Raw genomic sequence first — 20999 nt, forward strand, 5'->3', positions numbered from 1 at the left:
CTACTACTACAGGTCGGTGCGGCTCAAACACCTTGCAGTCGGTTCAAAGCCATTGAGAAAAAGGGGGTCTCTCTCGGATATGGTGGAGTAGGCTACATCGGGGCGGACTGGAAACCACCTGGTTTGGAATAACCCGATGGAAATTGGAGGACGGGGGCCTTGCAAAGTCCGTCTCGAGGAGGTTTTCATGGAGCGTTGAGATTATTATTATGTGGTGGCTTGCCTTAATGATGTTTACATCTCCGGCTTTCCCATTCATCGTTTTTGTGTGCATGGGGTTATCCGAGGCGGTGCATTCCTACGATGCGCTGCCTTTAGTAATAAGGAAATCTCGTATAATCGCCGAAGAGCATTATAATACGAGCGAGAACGGGTTTCCAGGGTACCGGCTCGGTATTGTCGCATTAACACCAGCGCCCACGATCGCATCGGCTAGAAAACAGATAAATGTCGCAGCACCAGCAGCCACCATTAAATCACCAACAACGGAGCCCACCACCCCTTCCCTGTCTAATCCCAGCTACATGGCCGCATTTGCTCGGAGGAAGCTCAGCTCTGTTGAAACACAGATGAAAGAATCGCAGATGTCTGATAATGAAGCGGACAGATCGGGCGTCGTGCCCGACTTTAGCACAACCTCTGACAATTCTCAAGGTGAGTTAAAATGGGAAATAGCGGAATACTGAAATTTAGAAATCACATTTCTGGCAACAGACATGCTATTTAAAATCAGAATGTTGTTTCTGTTTAGCCTATCTAATCAATTATATGCGATTATCAGGCCTTTGCTGCCTTCTGCTTCATGATCTTGTCATTTTAATCTCGTACTGTACCAAAAACATAATTCCTGCAGTCCGCCGTCTGCCTCTCAGCAATCACTTCATTAGCAGTCATAGCCATGCAACATGATATATTGATGAGGTAAAATCAATAGCATGTATACTTTACCGGTATCTATCTATCTATCTATCTATCTGTCTATCTGTCTGTCTGTCTGTCTATCTATCTATCTGTCTATCTGTCTGTCTGTCTATCTATCTATCTATTTATCTATCTTTCTATCTCTCTCTCTGTCTGTCTGTCTGTCTGTCTGTCTGTCTGTTTTTAGAACTATATCTTTATCTTTATAGTTACTGTGCTTGGCCTTAAATCTTATCCAATCTATCCTTTCATCCATCCACCCACACATTGATTTAACATACAGCTTGACGTTTATTTTATTTGAATAAAATTATTATACAACAGGCTGATGTCTAATGCTGGGTAAGTGCCTGTTCATTGATATAATATGGCAAGTATTGTAATGTGCCCATACAGGCCCTTCATCGATTGAGCTGCAGGGTACTTGTCCTAACTAGTCAGTTGTTTATCTGTCCTGACTTCACCCCATCACTACAAACAGATTCACGACCTGTGGGCTGTGTCAGTTAAAGGACACCGTCAGCCAGTATTTTCCTGGTATATCCAGCTGAGATTATTTGCATTTCTGTTAGAATGGTTTCATAAGTGTGTTGCTGGTAGGAAATAAAGGCCACAGATTATCCATTGTGTGTATGTGTTAAAAAACCAGGTCACACTGTTAATGAGAGTGAGGTCGACATAAATCTTGCATTTGCATGAAATGGTTGTTTGGGTGCACCAATTGTTCATATGGATGTATCTATAGACTTGGCCTACTTTTCTATAATATTGCTAAATCCCCAAGATAACAAAACCAACAGTTACTGACATAGGCGTCACTGACCCCAGTGATTTTTCACTGCATAGATGTTTGCACACGTTTATCTTAAAAAAAAAAAAAAAAAACACCAAGCATATTTCTAAAAGAAAGAAACAAGCAGCATGTACAAATGTTTAACGCATCTCTGCCCTGCCATTGTGATTGGCCATTCCACAGCCATTGTTCCTGATGCTGAGGTTATAATCGGGAGACAATGTTCAGAAAAGCATGGACTGTGTCTAAGCCTGCCTCTATTAGGACACAGGAAGTGTTAGGGGGGCCCTTTAGATAACAGCCTGAGGGCCAGAGAAAGTAGGCTAGAAATCAAGAATATCAACTATATGGAAATATACTTCCATTTAGATTGATATTCTTCAGTTTAATACAGGCATCTTGTAAAAAAAAAGTGTCTATAATGTCCAGAAGGCATTTTTTATTGTGAAGAGACCAGGGTTGGGCAAATTCAGAATTTAAGAATTGACTCTCTTTACATTCATGAGTTTTTCACATCCATTTGCAAACTGAATATTGCACTGGAATTTGAATTAGATTACATTTTGTTGTTGTTAGACTTGTGCAATTTTGAATGTCAGAATATATATATATATATATATATATATATATATATATATATATATATATATATATATATATATATATATACACTCCAAGTTTTGTATATGATAACATGGGTAGTTCATAAAGAAAAATGAAATAATTATTAATTATGTATTTAATTTATCTTACATTTTTGTGTTTAATTATAAATTTGACTTTCTTAAAATTACAATTCAGTTTGATACATAAATTCAAATTCAAGAATTAATGTGGAATTTTAAAAGGCATTCCTAAAAGGCAATTCAATTCTAGAATCGACATCTGTTTACATGTTTCTTTTACTAATTCAGATGCATTTGCAGTGAGCTTTCCTCTTATGAATAAGACTTCAGCTAGAGGGGCATCTGACTGCACATCTCAGATATAGTAATGGAAAAAGATAAATCCTTTATGATTGTAGAGGTGAGTGACTTTGACCTAGATCATAACAGCTGTGCATTAGATGGCCCAGTGAACTCTCTCTACCCCCTGCACTCGAGTCTGTATGCTGGAGTGGGATGAGTGCCGTTTCCACTGGAGCTAATGGAAAGAAGAATATTTTTGCCTGAAAGATGTGTCTCACTCTTTCACACCGAGACTCCTTTGTCAAGTTTTTTCTTTTGTTGTCTGACACTCAGTGTCCGTCTTTTCTTTTAGCTTCATATCCAACACTGAACAACCCCTAAATATAAAGTGGCACCCTTCTTCAAAATAAACAAATCATTTAGTTCCTGTGTTTATTTGCTGACAGTTCATTACCACATCACGCCTGAGGTCAATGAAGCCACATCACATCAAAGGTTCATCCTCTCATCTGGTTCAGTTGTAATCGCTCTGTCATTCTTAATATTTTCATAATATTGTCATATAGCGATGAGTCTGGTCGGCAGCCTCATTTACGTGGATGTATGTATAATCTGTCAGACTGGGATGTGTAAGCTTCTTATCCGCGCCCTCCACAGCCCCCCTCAGGAGCAGTAGGGGTTTACGAACATACTCCACAGCTCCATGTGGTAGAACGTGTTTCTGTCCCGGCATACAAATGATGTTTTCCCCTTTCGGCAGGTGCCCCTCTGGTGACCTAGTGAAATAAACATAATAAAATCACATAAAGACGACTAACTCATAAGAGATTCACAGAAAGACGTCTGGCTCTTAATGGAGTTTATTGATCTGAATCTTCAGTCATATGCATTAAACTGCACATTGAATATCCCATTCTCAATGTTATTGGTAACATTACATTTGCTGTGTTTGTTAATAGAGGTGACTGAGTGCATTGATTATTCAGTTGTTATATATACACTACCATTATCAGTGTTCTCTCGTTCTCAACAATGCAATAGACATATTTTGTAAAATTGTGTTTTTATTATTATTTTGATCAATTTAATACATTATTGCATTAATTTAAGCATTCATTTATTTAAAAAAGACCCAGAACAGTGCTGTTTAATATTTTTTATAAAAACCATGCTACATTTTTGTTTTTAGGATTCTTTGATGAATAAAACATTGAAAAGGACAGAATAATTAATTTCCTAAAAAACAAAAAAACATACTGACCCCAAACTTCTGAACAGCAGTTTATATTGCAGGGAGGACAATGATGCTTGTAATGGAATTGCAATAATGATTAGAACATTTAATGATCCAAAAGAAAAAAAAAATTCTCATTCTCATTCCAAACCCATTTCTTTTTTCTTTTATCTTGGGATCATGTATATGACAATCAATGTGTGTTTTAAGAACAGATGACTCTTTTTATTTTTTGAATCCAGATCACAGAATCAGTCTGAATGATTTGCTCATCAGTCAGACTGATCTGATTCTCAAATTCACTTGGGTTCGTTCAGTGATCCGGTTACAGCTCACTGGATTATCATCAAACAACATCTTAAATTTCAGTCTGTTCTTCACATAGAGCCTTTCAAATATCTTCAGAAGATTTAAAATATAGTGCATGAGTTGTATGAATACCTTTTTATGCTGTCTTTTCTTCATTTTTGAAGCCTTTGTATCCATGTGAACTAATTGTATAAAAAAGATTGACTAAAATTCAGGCTTTGAACAAAGTCAGGCTTTGGAACAACATGACGGTGAATAAATGATGACAGAATTTACATTTTTGGATTAACTGTTCCTCCAACACTTCGCGTGGCTTTGATTTCTCTCCCTTGAACTAAATGACCCACCAAAGGGAAAAAGCCGTCCTCTCTTAGGGATAAGAGGTTGCTTCTGGGACATGTGCATGAACAAAGGCTGATGAATAAAAACATGTATTACATGAAAGATGGATTCAAATGTGCTCTTTCAAATTTACATTTTTATAAACATAGGCCACTTTGCTTTTTGAAATGAAACGCATTTGATCATGAGCAAACATAGAGGAGCTGTGGCCTAGCAGTTAGCACATGCTGTGGTGTTCATGTGGGAAAGGCAGATTCAAATCTGGCTCTTTCTATGGTTTCTATCAGTTGTATGTAAATAAATAAAAGAAAAGAACATATACGAACCAACTATATTTTATTCTAGATCTAATTGCAGCTGGTCTCCATATCCAGATGTTGCTGGTCAACTAATTCAGATCGATTTTTTTTAAATGCAGCAACTGGAAAATCATCTTTGTTTTGATACAGATTTGGAATTACACAAGCTTCCGTTGTTCCCAGCAGCCGGAATTCAACTTAACTAACTTTAAATCCCAAGATTTTTCTACACTCACAAAAATACTCCCCTACATAAAAAAGATCCCCAATCTAAAAACATCTTTAGGGGAAGTCGTGGCCTAATGGTTAGAGAGTCGGACTCCCAATCCAATACCTGTGAGACCAAGACTCAGGCCCCCATGAACAAGGCACTGAACCCCAACTGCTCCCCGGGCGCCGCACACCCTCAATACCACGACTTAGGTGCCCTTGAGCAAGGCACTGAACCCCAACTGCTCCCCGGGCGCCGCAGCATAAATGGCTGCCCACTGCTCCGGGTGTGTGTTCACAGTGTGTGTGTGTTCACTGCTCTGTGTGTGTGCACTTCGGATGGGTTAAATGCAGAGCACAAATTGCGGGGAGTCAATTAATAGAGCAGAAAGATATAATAAAGAAGGAAGAGACTGACATGAAGCCTTAATGAGCTATCAGAGTCAGGCTGCGGGGAGTCATTTATTACAGCAGGCAGAGATCAGCAAGATGGAGTAGTGTGATGTGTAGCAGACTTGAACTTGAAGAAGAAATTTACTACAGAGCAGCAGTGCTGCATTAACAAGACTTTATGTTTGAACTGCTGTACAGGTGACAGTTTCTCATGGATTTCTCCATTAGTATTCAGTATGTGTATTCCAAAGGACCACTTGGAAAGTTTTTGCTTTGTTAAACCCACGTTGTAAAAAACAGTAGCAGTTGTTGCCATACAGAGCTATTTCAACTCTTACATTTAGTTTTGTTGTTGTAACGTAATATAATTAGGTTGGTTCACTGATAGTTAAAACTATTTTTGACATTAAATTATATGTTTAAATTAAGTTTAAAATCAATAAAGTTAGATGTTTTTGCATAAAGTTCATTTTTTTTCTTCCACTGTATAAAACCAATATGACCCTATGAGAAACTGTAGAAATGATCAACAACTGTAAAAAAAAGATTTTAACTGTAAAGACTGTACAACGCTAAAAAATTATAATAATAATAATTGTTTATTGGTAAGTTCACTTAATATTTACAGTAAAAATGACCGTTTTTATTATATACAGTTTATGAAAGCGAACAAGTCAATTTATAAATTCTACTGAAAAAAAAAAGAAGTTAATTTACATTCCCTGAATTCCTTGTGGACACTTTGATGTTTATTCATATTCTCTTATTCTTAGTTTGGTGTTTTTTCTTAACAGTAAATTTAAGTTCAATCAGTAAATCCTAAAATATTACTGCTATATATTTGTATGGTAAAATTATGGCATTCGCAGCTGCCTGTTTTTTTTTTTTTTTTTTTTTAAATAAAGAAACATGAATTATCTTATATTTTTAATGTGCAATTATGGATTTGTAAAGGAAATCAAATGTAAAACAAAAAGTGTATTTTTATATGAATGACATTCGTTGCAATATATGTGCAAGTTTTTGAGTACTTCTTGTTATTTATTATATGTTAAATTATTAAGTTATGTCAAAATCTGAACACATTACTGGTTTGATGTTAATTAAGGTATTCTTGAGCCATACTTAATAGCCTGTGGGTTTGTAAGACAAAAAAATACAAATAAATAAATAAACAAACCATCAATAATGGCTAAAAAACGCTGTCTTAAACATTAAGATATTAGGGAGAGCAGATGCCTAAAGGATGACTTTGTTGGTGCTTCATCAGAAATTTTTGTGTGTTTTTTTCTCTGGAGCTGGTGTGTACCTGCAGTGGTGAAGGAGTGGCGGACCCTGACGAGTGTGACCATGAGACGGGTCAGTGTGACTGTATGCCGGGTTACACCGGGCTGCAGTGTGAAGAGTGTGAGGAAGATCACTTCACCAACGGCACCATCGGCTGCCTGCCCTGCGCATGTGACTCCTTCGGTGCTGACGGCTCCAGCTGTGACAGGTGAGAGGCATTGTGGGAAAAATGCATTCTTATGTGTCTTGCTATAGGAGTTGTTTGGACAGTGCAGATTTACAAAATAGACAACAAAAACAACAGAAACATTTCTTATTGTTATTCTTGGATATATATATTTTTCATGAATAGAAAGATCGAAAGTACAGAATTAGAAATCTTCTGTGATATTATAAATGTATTTACTGTCACTTTTGATCAGTTTAATGAATCCTTGTTTAATGGAAGTACTTATTTCTTGTATATAATTTATATATTACAAAAAAGGTACTACATAGTGTATCTGCTCAGCCATTTACAAATATGTATGAAATTACAGTTTTGGGCTGGTATTTTCTTAAAATTTTTTATGCAACTTCTATTTCTTCCAGCAGCTCTGAAAGAATTATTTTTTAAGCCTTAAATTATGAATTAGTTTTCACTACAACAGATTTCTTTAAAGGGTTACTCCACCCCAAAATGAAAATTTTGTCATTAATCACTTACCCCCATGTCGTTACAAACACATAAATGCTTAGTTTGTCTTCGAAACACAATTTACGATATTTTGGATGAAAACCGGGAGGCTTGTGACTGTCCCATAGAATGCCAAGTAACTTACACTGTCAAGGTCCAGAAAAATATGAAGGACATCGTCAGAATAGTCCGTCTGCCATCAGTGGTTCAACCGTAACCTTATGAAGCGACAACAATACTTTTTGTATGCGAATAAAACAAAAAAATAACGACTTTATTCAACAATTTGTCTGCTCTGTGTCTCTCCATATCAGCGTAGCGCCATTTTGGAGAATATCCACTGAACGCAAGCATACAATTAGCATACAAAAATAATTATGGTTGCTTCATAATGTTACGGTTGAATCACTGATGGCAGATGGACTATTCTGACGATGCTTTTCATACTTTTCTGGACCTCGAGAGTGTAATTTATTTGGCAGTGTATGGGACAGTCACAAGCCTCCCGATTTTCATCCAAAATATCTTAATTGTGTTCCAAAGACGAACAAAGCTTTTACGGGTTTGTAACGACATGGATGTAAGTGATTAATGACAAAAAAAATATTTTGGGGTGGAGTATCCCTTTAACAATTTCTCATTTATGTCACTTGTCCTTTTAAAACAGAAACATGGACAAAAACCTTTTACACGATAAATCTAATTCTAATTATTACACACTAACTGGATCTCAATCTTGCAAAAATCTTTAGATTAAAAATAAGGTAACACTTTATTTCGATAGTCCACTTTAGACATTCTACTAACAGTAAGTAACTTTGCAACTACATGTCAACAAGCAGTTAGTAGAGTATTTGTAGACTGTCTGCTTAATATCTTTCTTTGTCAACTTATTGTCAGCTTATACTAACCCTAAACCTACCCCTAACACTAACCCTTAACCTACCCTAACAGTCTACCCTGAGAGTTAGTAGACATGTAGTAGCAAATTAATGAGAACTAGTTGACATGTAGTTGACGTAGTTACAAAGTTACTTATAGTTAGTAGAATGTCTAAAGTGGACTATTGAAATAAAGTGTAACCAAAAATAACATTTGCTTTATTTATGAATCATTTTTAACTTTGAGATTGTTTTCCCCAGAGGAAGATTTTAGTCAGAATTAGCTAATTTTCTCCCTGAAGTATATAAGTAAACAGATAATCAGGCAGATTAGCTCAATCCTGTATTGTTTCTCTCACTCAAAACCTTGAGGACGTATCAGTTTCCCGTTGGCATATTTCTCCTGTGCTTTAATTGTTTAGTAGGTTTACAGTGAGGCATGCTGGGTAACGCCAGTTTGAGCCTTATTAAATTGCATTCCCTGCAGGGAGCAGATTGTTGAGATCCTGGCTTTGTTTTGGGACAGGGGCGCGAAACCATAACCAAAATCAGGATTAAGCCTGAATTTTAACATATCTTTCAGGACGCATGTACAGTTCTGTTGGCTACAGTTAAGAAAATGAAGCAATATGGGAACTGCAGCATATTAGATGCTACAGCCTCACACTATGAAGGTCATATTTTATGATCAGTTTTATACCTTCTCAAAAAGCACCCAAGCATTTGCTCTCATGTATTGTCACACTGGAGAAATATTTAATGTCTAGCTATTCAGGTGGACCACCATATTTTAAATCAGTAATACAGCTTTGATGTTGTGTGATCTTTGAAATGAAGCTTCTTAATATTAATTCTCATTATACTGTACTTGGAAGGTTTGAGTTTTGTGTGTGGAATCACTGGTCTGGTAAGACCATCCTCCATCCTAGAGCTCCTCAGGGAAATTATAACAGCCAATATGAATCCAGGGCGTATTATGAATTCTTATATTAGCATATCCTAATGGCCGGCTGTATCAAAACTGAACATGCAATGCTTTTTTGTTCTTCAGTAGAGATTAGCTTCCCATAGTGCCCAAGTTAAGGTGCATCTACACATTTAAAATTAAATTTGTGATGTACAAAAATTGTATGGACAGTTCCTATAGGAGAGGATTATATTATTTTAATCTGATTTAACTAGTATGGGAGCTAAATCGTCAGTTCTACGTCTCCATTATTAGCATTATAAGCATTTTAAAAATAATAATAAAAGAGTTATTATGGAAATAATATATTTTAGTGCGAACTAAATTAAATGTTTTTAACATTTAATTACATGTATTATATGTATTATGTAGCTATACAATTTATTACATATATTTTTTATTTTTTTTCAAATTTATATTAAATGCAGTTAGCTGAACTTTAGTGGTTTTTTTGACCCATGTAAGTACACTGTAATATTTTTTGAAGTTATAAATTGAACAAAGATTATTGTAGTATATTTTACAAGAAAATACTATTTCAGTCATTTTACTTAGAAAATTCATATGTAATTCAGTGTGTACTTTGTAAAAAGTACAACTTTATATATCATTTCAAAATTACTTATATTGATGTATGGTTGAAGTGTACTGTGAATGTACTGACAAACATTTATGGTAAATTAAAATATACATTAATGTCAGTACTACTGAAAAATTCCATGTATTAAAATCTAATTTATTAAAATGTAATTAAACATTTGTAATGATGAATTTGCAATTTACTACATTTAAAATATTAACCTTAAATGTAATACTGAATAACGTTACAGTTATAATTATAATCAAGTACTTTAATGTGCTTTAGAATATTAGTCAACACATCAAAATAAGTGTACATGTTTAAGTAACAACAACAAAAGACTGCTAGACATTATGATTTCATATGTGCTTTAAAGTAAAACTTTTAATTTGACATTATTTCAAAAAGGAAACTTAAGTCTGGAATGGAAAAATACACAAACAGTACAAAGTCTCGCTCCAGTAGCGCTGCTTGGCCAATCAGATTAAAGAACTGGAATGTACTGTTCTATAAAAACCGCAAATCAGTCACCAATTAGCATTCATTGCATGCCAAAAATATAGAGTGCTGTGTGATTTAAGTCAGTAAAGTATGATGAAAGTGAAGGTTTTAGTATCTGCACAGCATCAGTTGCTTAGAAACCAGATCTTTCATGCATTCTTCTCCCTTTAGGAAAACATCTAAATCTTTCACTTTGAAAGCATCAGGCGAGTTTTAGAGCAGCCCAGTTCCACGGTTGTCATGGATGTGAAGGATGCAGGCAGGAGAATGATGCTGGCATCTCCAGGGCAGGAGAGAGAGAGCGAGGGAAGGGGGGTCCAGTCATTGTGTAACACTGACCTAGTTGATATGCAGCTGATCTTCCCCAGGGTCTCTGAAACATTAATGAGCTTTCTGCTACTGCTGCCTGCACAACGCAGTTCGTCACACTCGTACACACACATACACAACCAATCCAAATGATTAAGGAAGCCCCTGGTGATGGTATTATGATATATTAAGTGTCAATCCAGCAGTGTTGGAGTGCTAAAAACTGGCTGTGCTGCCTGATGCTGGTCCATTTTTGCTTTTATTTTATCAAACAACATTTTAGTATGCGGATTATAGGGGTCACAAATGAAACAAGCACAGTCACTCATAAGTAATTAAATCATTTTAATTAATACAGTTTTATATTAATTCCTCAATCTCCAATTATTAAATTCAGTTTCATTTTTCATTAATTCACAATGTGATCCTAATTAAACATTACTTTAAATACCATGTACCAAGTAACTTACAGTATGCTTACCAATGCTTCATTTATTTGATCAAAACTCTTTTCTATATTAATATATTGTATCATTTAGTTTATTTCTGTTATGCAAAGCTGAATTTTCAGCGGCATTATTCCAGTCTTCAGTGTCACATGATCCTTCAGAAATCATTCTAATATGTTGCTTATGTTGCGCCATAATTCATAGCGCTTGAATAATTTTACCATGGACCTCAATTTATTTCACATGCAGTAGTATTTTAATTTTTTGGATTATTATTATAGCTAATATTTTAATATATTAATATTTTTAATTTAATTTAATTTAATTTCAACGTGCCATGAGTCTTAAGTGACTTGAGTATCATATTACAAATGATCTGTCAATACCATCATGCCATGCTCACACAGCTGAGGTGGTGCTAATTACTAGACAGGTTTATTTCTGGTATTACAGGTATTTTCACTTATATTATGACAACAAATAACCTATATCCTTTGCCAGCCTGGATTTATATCATGCTTTAAAATATCATTTAAAAATGTGTTTTAAGCCGCATTTACCAGCTTTTCCTAATACAGAGGGCTGTGTTTCTTTCCATACACTTGGCTTTTTTAATAGGCTACATTTATTGCTCTGGAATGGGGGTGGATGCATTTAGATAAGCATCTTGATGCTAACAGCTATAAAACGCTGCCCTGTTTGGTGTTTACAGAAATGCTAAATGTGCCGCCCTAATGAATGGTTCTGTTCAACAGCTGGCTTTAGAGACACACAGATGATGGCTCTGTCTGCTAATGAATGTCAATGCAAGGGAAGGCCATCAGACAGGGTGTGATTGATCATTATCTGACCTTGATAATCACTCTGATTGTGTGTGTGGGTGTGTTTGGGAAACAGTCTTCTTTATATGCTCTCATTGACTCATTTTTTTGAGTCCATAGTGTTTTTAGGAAGGGCAGATGTTTGTGTTTTACATCTGCCACAAGAACACTTTTTTCTGGTTGCATTAAAGTGTTAACAGGCGGCCTTTTTCTCTGTTTCTTGATCTCCTTTGCTCTTTCTCTGGAGATTGGGATTGATAGGTCATATATGTCACACCTCACTCTCATTCCCCAGAATGCTCTGGGAACTGAACCGTCGCCATGGCAACCTGTCTATTGGCCCGTGCACATCCACATACAGTTTACACGCTCCCACCCACACGCTCTGCCACAGCAAGTGCAAATGTATCTACTAACACCCCACTAATGTTAAAAGGATGTGTGTTAGGTAACAATGCCGAGTTTTTTTTTCTTCTTTTAACATATATCTATGGTGGCAGCACACATTAGGATGTGTTAGGAGGTGTTACACCATTTCCAGTGAATGGAAACTACAGCAACCAACTTGATATGGATTTTAATCAGAGTAGATGCCATATTCAAGATACAAGATATGATATATTGCATTTTTAAATATGATATATTCATTCATTCAGTTAGATGACAATTATTCATTTTTTTTTTTCACAATTACGCACATTTTCATTATTTTATTATATAAAATTAGTATTTAGGAAAAATAGTATATAAGAATATATGAAAATCATTCTGATAATTTTTTATTAAAGTTAGCATTAAATTATAGTATATCAAATAAGACATGCATATATTCTGATGAATGTTTTATATTCAAGTATATTTACAATTATATTTAAGCAAAATGTTTACAAAAATATTGCAATAATGATAAGATCTTTTATAATGTACACATGGCTATTGTAAATCAGGAAAAATTGTCATGAAAATAATATAACTATTATCTATAATTATATAGAGGTTATATTTGTATTGATACGTGTATATATGTGTGTTGTAAAGTATATGTATGTGTTATATTTATTTATTTTATTGTATTATTTATATAGTGTGTGTGTATATAAAGAGTATAATATTTGAAACACTTTTTTTTACATTGTGACTATTTTTTACACAAATTGAAAGATACAGTACAACATATTTTGCATCTGGTTCTCACTAGCTCATTTTCACTTGCATCATATTAAAAATGTATCTTCTCTGACTAAGACAGGGTATAGCACTCTTTGACTTTTTTCCCTCAGTCTCTCTTTCTGGTTTTTTTCACTCCCCTGCTTCCTCTAGGCTAGTTATGTATAATTTAAGAAGTGTGTCTGTATTTATTCATTCAGATTGCACACTGTGTGAGTGTATGAAGGTGCAGGGCAGGTGTGATTCTTCAATGCATTGCAGGAAGCATCTGTGCGAAACTCAAGTGTCACAATTTCCATATGTTATGTTGACAACTCGCCTGTAAATGTGGGTGGATGATGATGACGATGACATTGATGATGTTGATCCTGTCCCTATTTTAAACAACATACACACACATCACCTTTACAAATCACAACAGTATTACATAAAAAAATCATTAAAAAATTAAATAAAAAAGTCTGATGCTTTATTTATATTAATGTCTTTTTTTATTTCATTAATATTTCTTAAGGCATCAAACTAACTGCCCATTGGAGAAAAAAACATCCCTTTGTTTCTGTCTCCCTCTTTTGAAATCTTCTTACTTCCTCTCAAATCTCCTTTTTCTTTTGTGCTTCATCCGTGGGCTCTTTTATCGCTGCTGTTGTTGTTTTTCTGGGGTCCCCAGCGTTGAGCTCCTGTCAGCATGGCTGAGCGCTTTAAGCTTGTCCCATGGGTGTCATCATATGCCCCTCTCATCTATCACTTGCTCTACACACACACAAGAACCAATCACACAACCCCTGGAAACCCCGCCTCACCTTAACCTTCACCCCAGACCTGACGCAACAGCCCTGTGGTGTGAGAGTGTGTGTGTGATTGGGGGATATGGAGGCGAGTTTATGTGTTTGGGGAATAGACTAATGACTGTTTTACCAGAATGAGGACTAAAGCATCCATTAAATGACATCATGATCAGCAAAATCACTAAATGAAAGAGTATAAAGGTTAAGGGGTCATTAGTGGACTTGCGTATGCAAGCATCCCTATTGCTATTGCTTAAACATAGTGTTTGGGACTTTATCTCAGTGGTAGTTTCTCTGTGGGCACAGGAGCTGCTGGAAGTATAGTTTGAAATCTGCCATCTTTTGCTAATGGATGCTTAGTTTCGGCCAATCACTTGAGCAGCAGTTGCCATGTGACACTTAAGAAAATGTAAAAATATTGTATAATTAGTGGTTGTGTGATTTGGGTTCTACATAAATAGATGAACTGTAAGGTGATCCTTCTCTGGCAGTGTTTTTTTTTTTTTTTGTGGGTTTCTGATCTCTGTTGACAAAACCCGCATGCTGGTTAGGTATGTTTTGAAGCATGGCAGCTGGTTTAGGCTGGTCCTGAGCTGGTTCTAAGCTGGTCCTGAGCAACTAGCTCCTCCTCAGGACCAGCTCATAGCCAGCTCAGGTCCAGCTTAAACCAGCTCACGACCAACTAAAGACCATCTTAAACTAGCTCAAACCAGCTGCCATGCTTCAAAACATACTTAGCTATCATCCTCTGTGGGTTTCCTCTGTTGGTTGGTTCTGTGATTTCCTACATACAGTAACACTTCCAACAGCTTCTGTAGTTTCAGTACCCTTACGAAAAAGAAGTTTATTCAAGCCAGCTGCCAGTATACTTCTTTTAAACTAAAAATAGGAAAGTATGCTTTTAGTTTACGTTTTATGTACTCTCAGAAATGGGCTTTATGTACTTCTCAGAAATATACTTTGGACATTTAAGTATACTTGACTTATACTTACAAAAACTAAATATACTTGAACTTTCTTACATACTAAATACAGTTTGTGTGTGTGTGTGTGTGTGTGTGTGTGTCAAACTGCTGTTATTATGGGTTGACAACACAGGCACACTGAGATTAAATACAGTTTGTGTGTGTGTGTGTGTGTGTGTGTGTGTGTGTGTGTGTGTGTGTGTGTGTGTGTGTGAGAGAGAGAGAGAGAGAGAGAGATGCAGAGGGATTCCTGGAATCTGTCTGAAGCAGCAGATGGTTTTCAAATGTGGTCTGGGCCACAGGTCCCTCATGTGTACCCACATGTAGAGATGGTGGAATTAAAAATGAAAGGTCTAGACTGCTTTAAATGTGCATGACTGCATTTTAAACCAGGATTGTTAGCTGTCTAGGGCAAAGCCATGTGTGTGATCAGATACCACAGGAACTGGATGCACAAGGAGGACACAAAATTCCCAGGCTGCCAGTGTCATAAATGTTGTCAAGCAGTGATTTAGTGTTTTTCATGTGTGTTTCTCTCTTGCAGCTCAGGGCTGTGTAAGTGTAAGACAGGTGTATACGGGCCCAAGTGTGACGACTGCCATCCTGGATTCTTTCACTTCAGCAGCACAGGATGCCAACCGTGCCAATGCAACAACCACTCCACCTACTGCCACCCTCAGTCAGGTCAGTCCAGCACACGGTCAGCATCATTTAAAGGGGTCATGATGTGAGAAATCAAATTTCCCTTGATCTTTTGATACAGAAGAGGTCTTTGTATGATTGAGAAATTCTGCAAGTTTCATAACTTAATAGTTCACCCAAAAATGAAATTTCTGCCATGAATTACTCACCCTCATGTCATTCCAAAGAAAAACACTCTGATAAAGTACAGATACTTTTTAAATTGACTCGAGTAAAGTAAAAATACTTCATTACTGTCCACCTCTGCATACAGCTATAGTTTAATGCATTATGCATTTGTACACTGCAGAACTATATATGAGCACACTGTTGCATTTTTAATAACTGTTGGAACTGTTATTTTTCCGTGTTTATTCAAGCTGTTTGATCAGTTATATCAAGAAGTTCTAAAGACGGGTTACACTCGTGGTATGGATGGATCATGGAATATATGATGAATTTATGCCACTCAGAACTCTTACAAAGTGAAAACAAACTATCACTGGTGATCTATGTACGGATTTCTCACACATCGTTCATGATCTCAGTTTGAAGCAACTGTCATAGTGAAGCATCACCATAAGTGTGAGAAAATTTACATAACACACGCTATAGTTAACACGAAAAAGATTTTAAACCTGGAAGATGAAAAAAGCACAAAAAAGCTCCAAATTAACTAGTTTCTCCTACAATAAAAATTAGTGGATGCTAATCTAACATTGTCTGCTGACATTGTGCAAATAAATAAATAATTAAATGAAATATCTCTGTTAAAATCTTAGAAAATGTAGTTTAATGTCTCAACTACAACTTCAAAAACAGGAATTATTTCCATAAGATCATCCACCTTGACAAAGAACTGAACTGATCTGGATCTTGTGTTCAATTGTCTGCAGGTGAAGATTGTCTATATTTCAGTCAAGCTATACTTTCTCTTTAGAAGACTGGGAATAACAAATATACTACAAATATACTTCATATTAATATATCACCATAAAGCATAATATGGACAAACAATCAAACAAGAAAGAAAGAAAGGCCTACTCCCAGAACATAACATTCTCCTGAATATTCTGTTTGTTTCTCAATTTGAAGGCATCATTAACATTTAATAAATCATGTTTAATGCTGTTAATTTACATTTATATACTTGTAAAGTTGCATGTGACTTAATAATATAATAAAATATTATATAATATATTTGTAGTACAAAAACAAACTACTTATCTGTTAAAATAATTAGTAAAAAATTAACTACTCTTAGAAAAATATTTTTAATATAAAACATTTATTTGTATTTTTTTATTATTATGTTTTTACAAATTCATATAGAATTCATACAAGAATATTATGATACTTTTGTTTTGGAATGACATGAATAAATGCAAAATTTCTTTTTTTGGGTGAATTGTTCCTTTAAAATGATATCACCAGATTTGAGATTGACTCACCTAGAGCGATTCATCACAACATCCTCCACACTTCCCCTCTCTTTTTCTCTCTTCTTCCCTGTATCCTAGGCAACCTGGACTTAATTAACCTCAATTTGAATCAGGACCAAAAAACCTTATCAACATAGTGCTCATGCTGGCGTGTGTGTGTGTGTTTGTGTGTGTGTGTGTGTTAATTTGTTAAGCAAACCTGCTGACATCTGAGAAGTGTAGACGTGTTTTTCTTAAATCATTTCACCCTCACCTCAGTCTACTAAAGTCACAGACGTGTTTGTCAACTGCTTGTTCAAGTGCATGTGCGCGTGTGTGTCTAGGAACCCATCTGTCTCTGTCTTTCTGTTTCTGCGGTGTGTGTGTGCAGATGGTAGCTGGTAACCTTTCCTCAATGCGGAGAGCCACAGTCAGATTTACAGCCCTCCTCAGTCATAAAACCCAATCAGCATCTCCAGAGACTGCTGACAGTTCATAGACTCACAGCCACCCTGCAGCATAATACCACACACACACACACACACACACACACACACAGAAAGTCAATTCTAAACTCACAAACACAAGATAAACACCGTAACTCACAGAGCCAAAACAATAGTGTGCAAAGTACACAAAGGCTTTTGGTCTTTGGCCAGTTTGATTGTGTTGTCAATGTCCACACAAAACTCCTACTGGAAAACTGTAACTTACAGCTTCAAATGTGATAAAGCCCAAACCAAATGCAGTGCATTCATGTAATTGTAACCAAGAACAAAGAAGAAAAATATAAACTCTGAAATTAAGAGGGAACATAATTAAACCATAGACAAAATCTCTCCAACATAACAAAGATATACCGACACAAGATTGTATATTTTCATCAACCACAATATGTATCATACATGTACAAAACATGTACAAATATGTACTATTAAAGGGATAGTTCACCCAAAAATGAAAATTATGTCATTAATGACTCACCCTCATGTCGTTCCAAACCCCTAAGACCTCCGTTCATCTTCAGAACACAGTTTAAGATATTTTAGATTTAGTCCGAGAGCTTTCTGTTCCTCCATTGAAAATGTATGTACGGTATACTGTCCACGTCCAGAAAGGTAATAAAAACATCATCAAAGTAGTCCATGTGACATCAGAGGGTCCGTTAGAATTTTCTGAAGCATCGAAAATACATTTTGGTCCAAAAATATCAAAAACTACGACTTTATTCAGCGTTGTCTTCTCTCCCGTGTCTGTTAGGAGCGCGTTCACAACACTGCAGTTTAGTGATATCCGGTTCGCGAACGAATCACTCGATGTAACCGGATCTTCTTGAACCAGTTCACCAAATCGAACTGAATCGTTTGAAAGGGTTCGCGTCTACAATAAGCATTAATCCACAAATGACTTAAGCTGTTAACTTTTTTAACATGGCTGACAGTCCCTCTGAGTTCAAATAAACCAATATCCCGGAGTAATTCATTTACTCAAACGCTGACTGAACTGCTGTGAAGAGAGAACTGAAGATGAACACCGATCCGAGCCAGATAACGAACGAAACATTGACTCGTTCTCGAGTCAAGAACCGTTTCTGTCGGACGCGTCCGGTTCGAGGACCGAGGAGCTGATGATACTGCGCATGCGTGATTCAGACTGACACACAGCGCGTCTGAACTGAACTGGTTCTTTTGGTGATTGATTCTGAACTGATTCTGTGCTAATGTTATGAGCGCGGGTAAACCGAAGGCTTGAATCAACGGCAATCATCGCCAATGAAGTCATTACGTCGAGCGCAAAAGAACTGGTGAACCGTTTTCGGCAACCGGTTTATTGAATCAAACTGTCCGAAAGAACCAGTTCGCGGAAAAGAACAGAACTTCCCATCACTACTGGTGATCCGAAAACCGATGCAACCGGTTCTTGACTCGAGAACGAGTCAATGTTTCGTTCGTTATCTGACTCGGCTCGTCACTTCAGTCTTCACAGCAGTTCAGTCAGTGTACTGTTTGAGTAAATGAATTACTCCGGGATATTGGTTTATTTGAACTCAGAGGGACTGTCAGCCATGTTAAAATAGTTAACAGCTTAAGTCATTTGTGGATTAATGCTTATTGTAGACGCGAACCCTTTCAAACGATTCAGTTCGATTTGGTGAACTGGTTCAAGAAGATCCGGTTACATCGACTGATTCGTTCGCGAACCGGATATCACTAAACTGCAGTGTTGTGAACGCGCTCCTAACAGACCCGGGAGAGAAGACAATGCTGAATAAAGTCGTAGTTTTTGATATTTTTGGACCAAAATGTATTTTCGATGCTTCAGAAAATTCTAACGGACCCTCTGATGTCACATGGACTACTTTGAAGATGTTTTTTATTACCTTTCTGGACGTGGACAGTATACCGTACATACATTTTCAATGGAGGAACAGAAAGCTCTCGGACTAAATCTAAAATATCTTAAACTGTGTTCCGAAGATGAACGGAGGTCTTACGGGTTTGGAACGACATGAGGGTGAGTCATTAATGACATAATTTTCATTTTTGGGTGAACTATCCCTTTAAGGTAGTAATACACACACTTTGTTTTCTGTAATAATTTTAGGCTGCCATTAACATTTATAAACATTATTATAATAAAAAGTACATAATGCTTAATATTTTCTGTTAATTTCAATTAATATACTTGAAATTACATGCAACTTTGGTTTATAATATAATATAATTTTTTAATATAAATAAACTGCTTACCTGTTAACAGATTAGCTACACTTGTGTGTGTGTGTGTGTGTGTGTATAGAGAGAGAGTTTTAAAATTCAAATTAAATAGTGGAATATTTAACATAGCTTTAAACAATTATGACTAATAAACTAGTTGCCAAACTGATTTATCTAAATTTATGCCGTGCTAGTTGTACTTAAGTTATGTTAAGTGTCATGAATGAAAAATGTCAGAAGCTAGTGTTATTTTAGTTTTATTATATACCACTATCCTATTTATTAGTACTTTAAATTAGCCTTTATTTTTAGATTTTAAGTTTTCATTTTTATAATTTATTTTAAATATTTCTATTTAGATTTTGCTTTACTCATTTTTTATTTATATTTTACTTATAAATTTAACACTTAAACTTAATATTTTTACTGAAAATAACAACATATTTATATTTTGGTTCATCTTAATTTCAATTAACAAAAATAAAATTAATAGTTTTTGTTGACATTAACAGCACTGACAGAAACTCCTTTGGTTTATATCTCTCCCCTTGAAAACCCTGATCTTGAATGTTAACTAGATCTCCAGTACAGCATTTCATAGATTGAGGCCTAATCATCAAGAAAATACCTAGTGCCATTTAAAACATAAGCTTTAATCTGGTGATAGGTTCTTCTCTGAAAAAGCAGATTTCTTTGTTTTAGAAAGAGTTTTCAAGGCTCGCTGTGCTAAACTAGCCCAAAGATTCTCAGGAAGTCTGATGTTCAGTCTATACTATTGCTAATGATTAGTTTTTCTGTATATTCTCCTTCTCTTCCTCAGGTATTTGTTTGGACTGTCAGGACAACACTCAGGGCCACAACTGTGAGGAGTGTCTGCCCAACTTCTACCGGCGTCATGGTGAGGGGTCCTCGGACACCTGTCTGCCTTGTCCCTGTTCCTCCGAGAGCTCCAGCGGCAGCTGCCATCTCGGTGAGTCTGTGTCTCTGTGACACGCTGACAGGGGTCAGGGCAGCTTCTGCGCTCAACACATGATGTCCTGAAAGTGACTGGGAATTATTCAGCAGGGCAGAACAATAGTAGGCACAGGAAGTTTGTTGTGAGATGTCATAAACATTTTTCCTTTTTGTATAACATGTACTGATGGATAATGTACAAGAGGACCAGGACTTTTACATTTCCGGTCAAACGTCTGGAATAATAAGGATCTTTTGATGTTTTTGTCATTTATACAAAATCTGTTATTGAATCTTTGTCACAGCTAAAAATTTGTATGGTACTGAAGAGCCAATCAGAGGCTTTGTTTCCATCTCAGCTGCCTTTCCATTGGATGCAATTGCACAGCAACAGCTATGGTGATGTGACTTTCGGTTGTCACTTTA

General features: G+C 36.1%; 1 protein-coding gene across 1 annotated transcript in view; it reads left to right on the forward strand.

Moving 5' to 3' along the window:
• The window catches only part of si:ch211-158d24.2 (multiple epidermal growth factor-like domains protein 9), a 29571-nt gene continuing 8572 nt past the window's right edge, over window positions 1–20999 (forward strand). Inside the window, exons 1-4 of the mRNA XM_042730039.1 lie at window positions 1–654; window positions 6706–6904; window positions 15345–15484; window positions 20440–20589. Of these exons, the coding sequence (XP_042585973.1) occupies window positions 210–654; window positions 6706–6904; window positions 15345–15484; window positions 20440–20589 (934 nt within the window). The 5' untranslated portion in view covers window positions 1–209. The remainder of the gene's footprint in view (window positions 655–6705; window positions 6905–15344; window positions 15485–20439; window positions 20590–20999) is intronic.

The sequence above is a fragment of the Cyprinus carpio genome, chromosome B8 (genome assembly GCF_018340385.1).
Source record: "Cyprinus carpio isolate SPL01 chromosome B8, ASM1834038v1, whole genome shotgun sequence".
NCBI classification, from domain to species: Eukaryota; Metazoa; Chordata; class Actinopteri; order Cypriniformes; family Cyprinidae; genus Cyprinus; species Cyprinus carpio.